The sequence below is a fragment of the Marmota flaviventris genome, chromosome 17, assembly GCF_047511675.1.
Source record: "Marmota flaviventris isolate mMarFla1 chromosome 17, mMarFla1.hap1, whole genome shotgun sequence".
Classification (NCBI taxonomy): domain Eukaryota; kingdom Metazoa; phylum Chordata; class Mammalia; order Rodentia; family Sciuridae; genus Marmota; species Marmota flaviventris.
The window spans coordinates 30,925,332-30,932,751 of record NC_092514.1 but is presented as its reverse complement, the minus strand read 5'-3'; the positions used below and the strand labels follow the sequence as shown (position 1 = coordinate 30,932,751).

The 7,420-nt window shown below is 47.1% G+C and overlaps 1 protein-coding gene across 1 annotated transcript; it reads right to left on the bottom strand.

Annotated features, from left to right (window-relative positions):
* Positions 1–1,022: 1,022 nt before the first annotated feature.
* Positions 1,023–6,972, bottom strand: LOC114084454 (polyunsaturated fatty acid (12S)/(13S)-lipoxygenase, epidermal-type-like). The gene is given in 14 exon segments (XM_071603483.1): positions 1,023–1,202; positions 1,315–1,482; positions 1,588–1,687; positions 2,152–2,274; positions 2,375–2,544; positions 2,748–2,834; positions 3,845–4,054; positions 4,162–4,305; positions 5,106–5,266; positions 5,404–5,507; positions 5,783–5,905; positions 5,979–6,060; positions 6,275–6,476; positions 6,838–6,972. Coding segments are annotated over 14 exon segments (1,989 nt in total).
* Positions 6,973–7,420: the final 448 nt, after the last annotated feature.

Below are 7,420 nucleotides of genomic sequence, written 5' to 3'. Positions count from 1 at the left end.
ACAGGGCATTGCATTCCTGGCACAATCAAAAAAATATGCTGATTTGAAACTTGGGAAAAGGTGCCACTACCCATGTAGAATCAACAAAGGATCTTGAGTAGGGGTGATGGGAGATGTAGAAAAACACAAAGAAAACACAGAGACATTTTTAAGTAAAGATGGGGCCAGGTGGGACATTGTCCTCTGATGGAGGAATAATGACATAGCATATTCTAAGGATTGAAACCATTTAGGTCATTTAATAGCTGTTTTGCCAAATTGGAAGGAGATGACATAGGAATCTTACTTTTCTGTATGACTTGGATGTAGTGGTGCAGTTGTAAGAGATTTAAACTGTATTGAAGGAAGAGTGAGATGCCGTGAAAAGGGACAGTGGCAGAGGGATACAGGGTTGGGGAAGTCACACAGAAAATGTTACTGTAGGTGGCCCAAAGGTCATGTGATTGAGGATTTAGAGAAACCTCGAGCTAAACACCACTGTTAAAAGCCAGATCCCTCAGCCCCATGGGGCTCAGTGGGCCAAAACTTCTGTCATTTAGGTTAGGGATGCTTAAGGAAAGGCTAGAAGTAAGTGTTGATTCCTGGAAGAATTTTTTTTTTGTTTCAGGAAAACGCCTTTCTTTTATCCCTTGGAAACTGAATAAGAAGGCAAGAAACAACGAAACAAAGTAAGGTATTTTCTCTCACCTTCACTTACCACATAATCAACATGACAATTTAATCAGGTCTTTTATTTATATATAGACCAGCTCTTTTGGGAAAGGGAAAGAGGTAAGAGGGATCAAAGGTTAAGGAAGCATAGAACTTGTAGACATTAAGGTAGGCAAGTACAGAAGGTCCCAGGTTTCAATGTGCAATGGGAACAACATTGTTTATTCCCCAAATTGTGTAATGGGCAGCTTCAGGCACCTTGATGACACAGCTTTGGGGGCAGCTGTTTAGCAGAGAACATGGGCATGGAGAACAAGAGTACAAGGGTGTGTGGGGACAGTGAGCTTTGGGACTGAGGTGGGCAAGACCTCTCAGATGGTCACACTGTTTTCCACCATGTTAGGTTGAAGGTATTCATAGGGAAGGTCCAAGCCTGCATTCCGGACCTTAATCTCCCTGTCCATGACAGCCAGTTCCTCCTGGAATTGCTGCAGGACAGCCTGGGGCCCAGGGCCTGAGAAATATTTCTCCTTATGCTGCCCCAGGGCCACCTGGGGAGAGAGAGGGGAACAAGATGGCTCAGTTCCTTGGGCCTCTCAGCCAAGACTACTGCCCCTCCCTCTAGCTATCACCTCCCCCAGAACCCAGGCATCTGTTTCTAACCATGACTGGCTGACGTCTGCCAAGGAACTTGATGAATGTCTTCTGCATACGGGCCTGGTGGAGATCAGGCAGTGAGTCTACTATATCCTTCTCTGTCACAGCCTTGGAGATGGGTGGAGGCTTCCTCATGGTGCATGGGCCATTAGGGATCCAGGAGTACCAGTCTAGCTACAGGTAGAAAAGCCACTCAGAAACCCAGGTTAATGGCCCAGGCATTTAACTCCCCTCATATTCTAATCCCAGGAGTCCGTGGGGGATGATCACACAGATTACCTGTCCCAGGTGGGCCGAAGCATGCTGACCAGTGCATGTGAAGATACACATAGTAACAATGTGGCAGAGTTGATCCAGGGACTCCAAGGAGAGGGGGAACCTGGGTGAAATGAGAATGAGAGGATTTGAGACCAGGACATGAGGCAGATATTTGGACATGAGGGAAAGATATTTGGAGATACATTAAAGAATTTCCTATGGACCTGGACTCTGAATTCTATGATTCACATAAAATGTGAACTCAAATAGGATATACTTGGGATAAACCTTAGAGCTATGGGGGAAAGAGTAGAAACAAGTAAGGAAAAAATATCTAAGCGAAGTCATGTATCTGATTCTGGAGAAAGTTCTTTGTGCATAAGGAGTAAAAGAGTATATGAGAGGATGATAAAGGAAAGGAACTGGGAAAATCAGGAGTGATCATTAAGGTTTCTGGATACTGTGGAAAAGTCCAGGGAATTCTCAGGGTCCTCAAGGAAGGGTGTCTTATGATGTTGTGAGGCAGGGAAAGTTGACAGGTGGGTGGGTGTTGACACAGGTTACTGGGGAGGATCCAGACCTTACCCCCGGTCCTGGGCACCCTGCAGTCCAGTTTCAGTGATCTCCCTGCACCAGGCCTGCAGCTCTGAATCTTGCTTCACGGCTTTATCACTCTTATAGAAGAGTCCCACCATCCCATGCACATACCTGTTCCCCATGGAAAAGGTTGTTGTGACTCAGCCAGCCAACATAGGACCTTCTGTACCTGTGGTCCCCCTCGTTCTATCACTCTCTATATCACCCTCACCTACTGATGATTTCCCACAGCCTGAGGGCATCTTGGCCATAGAGAGAAGATTTCACATCCAGGAGCCCACGGTCAGCCAGGTCATCAGGAGGGCAGAAGGAACGATAAGTCAAACAAGCTGTGGCTCTCTGGAGAATGTCCACATGGCCTCCACTACCTGTACTCACCACCTGAGGACAAACCTAGCATTAGCCAAACCAGGTGAAAAAGCGAGGGAGATTTAGGACCAAAAGACTCTTCAGGTATGATTCAGATTAGGGAGAGGCCTTTGGTAGAGAAAGCAGATTATGGGGGAACAATGAAAGAGGGATACAAACCTTGGGATCCTTCCAACATCGAACCCTCCTCCCTCTTCATCCATCCCTTTCCATACCAGATCAAAAATTCCATATTCAGAGACAAGATTGTTCCGGGCCAGGATGTTGATCTCCATGGTATAGCGAAAGTGGGGGATCAGGAGCTAATGGTAGAGAAAAGACATGGAACGCAATCAAATAGAGCTCCCAGTGTCCATATCTTCTGGAGAGTCATGTGATGTCTCTACTTTCTCACCTCACAGTTTCCACTCAGCCCACACCAATCAGGTTTCTTGTATCTCTGCTTCCCTGAATAGCATTTTTCAGTGATTAACCATGTTGACACACCCAGATATGCCTTCTCTTTAACCATGTGGACCTCTCAATAGCATCGGAAACATATAATCCTACCTCCCTGTTGAAACCCTGTCCTCTGACGGCCATGAGTTACACACTTTTCTTTTTTGTTTCCCCCCACCTCAGTGGCTGACCCTTCTCTTGCTACTTTTCTCACTCTACTTTTTCCTCTGAGTTTCTAAAGGTTGAAGTAACCTAGAATTATATCCTGGGTGAAATGTTCTGCTGTGGCTACAAACCACAGAGAATCTTCCCTAGTATGATGGATTTAGAGACTTTGGTTTCCTAATAACCCTAAAATGTATATCTTCAATTTTTTCCAGGAATTCCAGGCTCACATATCCATTGCCCTCCTGACATTTTCAAATGGATGGATACCGGGATTGGAAACCTTGCAGGGTCAAAACAGAGCCCTTGCTTCTTCTCCCCATAAAGTAACATGGCTTCCTTGCTTATTTTTTCTCACTTACTTGTTCTATTACACAACACTCCAATCATTCACAACCCATGTTCCTTTCATTCCTCTCCTTTACAGATCAGACTTGAATATCCCCATCCCTTTCTACCCTTGACAACCTCCTCAGTCCAAATGTAAACTCCTTTGTAAAACCTATTCTTACCTTCCCCACCTTATAGCAAGTGTGTGTCCTGGGTATTTCCATAGCAGACTGTGTGTGTGTGTGTGCGCGCGCTTGCGCGTATAAACTAAGATTGCTTCTAATATAACATGCTACAAGGTTAAACCCTGGGCCTCAAAGGCTAGGATTGTGAATTACGAACAACGATCAAATGCAGAATGACACAGATGCTGAAATACCTTGTAGATAGGATGCAGACTGGGCAGGCTCCTCATTGTGGCCACAGAAATAACCTCAGCCATCAGATGTCCCCTTAACAGATGTGACTGTAACTGGTGCAGCTGGAAATCAGAGCTACGGACCCATGTCTTGGCTAGGAGCCAGGCCATGGGAGGATCCAAAGGCAGGAAGAGCAGAGGTGGGGGGCATCCATGTCGAGGTGGCTGGAGCTAGAGAAGGAGGGAGAATGGGAGCTAAGAACTATGTATCTAAGTCCCTAAATGGATCAATTCTAAATGGATCAATGTCTAGGAGAAAGACACCTGGGTCCTCTTACCTGGATAACCATGGGTAAGAGTCTTCCATCAGGTTGTAGCTTCAGCATAACCAAAGGGGCTGCCACATATTGTTGCTTAAAAATGATGATGTTAGGCTTGACCCCATCTAGCAGGGTATAATCAGCTTCAAGCAGAGATCCAGCCTGTAGGGTCAATGTCAAGGACACAGAAAGGGGTTGGAGTCATCCTGAACCTGCCCTTCTCTCATTTCCCAAGGTGGATCCTTCCTCTATCCATCCAGGCTTTTGCTTTAAGCACCAATCACTTTCCCCAGAACCAAAGGCCCGAATGAAAGTTTTCATGACCAGTGTCTTCCACCAGACTCCAAATCCCCTGAATTGACTCTCCACCATGTGCCACACTCTCAACCATTGTCTTCCTGCTTGCTGGCTTTAGTCAAATGTGGCACAAAATATTTCCTTTATCCCCTCTTTTAAAATGTAAGTCTAGTTCTTCAAGGCTTTGGTCAGTCTTTTTGCTGTTTCTCTTTAGATCAAGCTCCTGCCTGAGACTGAGGCTCAGGTCCATCTAATGAAGTAGGAAACCAGGAAGGTGGAGATGGAAGAGAGGAAAGAAAAGGAGACACAGGAGGAGATTATACAGATCATGGTTCTCAAGCAGGGGTGATGCCCCCCTCCCCTAAGAACATTTGACAATGTCTAGGGATGCTTTCAGTTGTCATAACTATCAGGGCAGATGATGCTTCTGGCTTCTAGAAGGTAAAAGTCAAGGGTTTCTACTAGAATCCAAAAATGCACAGGACAGTCCTCTACAGCAAAGAATTATCTGGCTTATAATGTTAATCGTGTCAAAGTTGAGAAATTCTAAGTGTACATGAAAGAGATAATGGAGGTGAACATGAAAGAGATAAGGGGAGGAAGAGATGGCAGGAATGGGAGGCAAAATGGTAGGGGGATGGCTGGGGTGGTGAAAAGCACAGTACTTGGAGCTCTTTGTTCAGTTGAGTTCGTAACTCTTCCATTCCTGGAGGCAGCACCAGCCTGGCTGGGAGACTCGTAGAACGCCTCAGGAGCATAGGGTTTGCACCATTGAGGAACTGGTATCCAAAGAGGTCATCATCCTTCCAGGAATCATAGACCCGCACTGAGGACATCAGTTTGGGACATGTTGTGTGCTCCTCATTGCACTGACATCAGTTTTCTACCCTCTATCACCGCTCTTTTGTCAGATCCCTGAGCTGGAAATATATATACAGGTTTTAGCAGGTTGTGGTAACTGACCCGCCAGGGCAGTCTTTCCACGTGGGAATATTTTTTTGTAATCTTCCAGTCTATGTACACAATTTGCAAGATCCAATATCCCCTTAATGGCCAAGTTCTTCAACCTTTGTAAAGAATGACATGCAAGAAGAGTAAGAAAAATCTCACCTTACAGCCTGGGAAGAAAGTGCCTAACCTCAATCCAGCACTTTCTTTTGAGATACCAGGGGATTGAATTCATGGTGCTTTACCACTGAGCTACATCCCAAACCTTTTTTATTTTTTTGAGACAGGGTCTTGCTCAGTTTCTGAGGCTGGCCTCAAAGTTATGATTCTCCTGCCTCAGTCTTTGGAGTAATTGGATTACAGGTGTGGGCCACCACCCAGACCTGGCACTCACTCTTTTGTTAGAGAGAGGGTGAAATCCAAATCCTTATCCTCTAGAAATCGTTCATTTCTGGGAAGGTCCCTCTGCGTCTTCCCTGCTACAGGCAGGATTAACCCATCCTTCCAGGAGCCCCACCTGGAGGAAGAACATAGAGTCAGGAGTAGGTGAAGCAAGAGGTAGTAGGGATCAGAAGCTTTCTGGGACTCACCGATAAGCCTTCCTTCTGTCCTCCAGCTCCTGTTCCCTATATTTCTTAAACAGGTTCTGGGGGTCATCACTCACGGACCGGGCTGGGTAAGGGGGAAACAAAAGACAGGCGTCCTCCCTGGAACCCCCTCTCACACTCAGCCCCACAGCAGGGCCTTTCCATCAGTTCTCTTCCTGAATCCCATTCTTGCATTTCTTACCTCTGCATCTTTCTCCTCTTTCCCTTTTATATCATAGCATCCCCTATCCCGACCCCCGCTTCCTGAAGGAGTCACACCCTTTACCCAGAGCCCTCACCCGTGCCTTCGGGTAGGCAGAGAATCCTGTCGTCCTGGATCCAGCTGTAGCAAGGGAAAAGAACCTCTCCTTGGTTCCCCAGGCCCTGCACCGTGATCCCCTTGCAGAACCAGTCAAAATTCAACAGGCTTTTGTGCTTGTGCAGCTTCACCAGCAGGAGGCGCCCCAGGTAAAAGGGGACATCGATCTCCAACTCCGTTTTCTGTGGAACAGAACATTCCGCAGAGGCAGGTATGAGGTCCTTAGCGAGGACAGTGGAGTCTGGATGCTTTCGAAGAAACTTGGCTCTGTTTGTCCCTCCGGGGACACCCAGGGAGAGACCTGAAGCAGGCAGCTGTGAGGAGGAACAGCTAGCTCTGCGGGGCTCCAGCCTCTAGTCGCATCTTCCCTACTCCTTCCACCCAAGCAGAGAGATACTACTCGATTTTCTCTCTTCTCACTTTCCTTTTTTTCTATCAGGCACCCAATCCTGCACCATCTCATTCCCCCGCAGCTTCTGGCCTAGAGGCTCCAGAAGGTGCGGACTGCTCCTCCTCACCCTGGCTCCCAGACTCTGCACTCACCTTTTCCCGCAATGGCTATAACAGCTTCCCCAGGTCCGCCTCCCCGTGCTCGCCAACTAGCCACAGCTGCACCAGGTTGGTGGAGCCCGCCAAGAGCGAGTCCCTGGTGGCGACGCGGATCACATACTTGCCCATCTTGCCTGAACCAGGACAGGAACCTGGAAGAAAATTAGCACTTAAGAGGATCTGAGACCCAGCTCCCAAGGCACCACACCCAGAGGAAAGCCCCTATTGTGTGTGGGTTGAAAGGGCTCCTCCTCTCACCTCTCTCACTCAGACGCAGGTATCTGGTTCACTATGGTTTCTGCACCCAGGGTTTCTTCCAGCTTTCTTAGAAGGTACAATGTTACCTTCATTCACTTTGCAAGCATTCCCTAACGCCCAGCCATGCAGAAGATAACAGCTAAATACTAAAATCACCCCCAACCTAATTGTGATGTGAAAAATCAATGAGAAAGCAATGGATCGTACAGAAGAGAGAGAGAGAATATCTTGAAGTGTGGGAGTATTTTTCAGTGGAAAGTGAGTAAGCCATCTTGGCAAAGATGCAGAGCTTTGTGTTGAGGTGGAATACAGGTAGTGT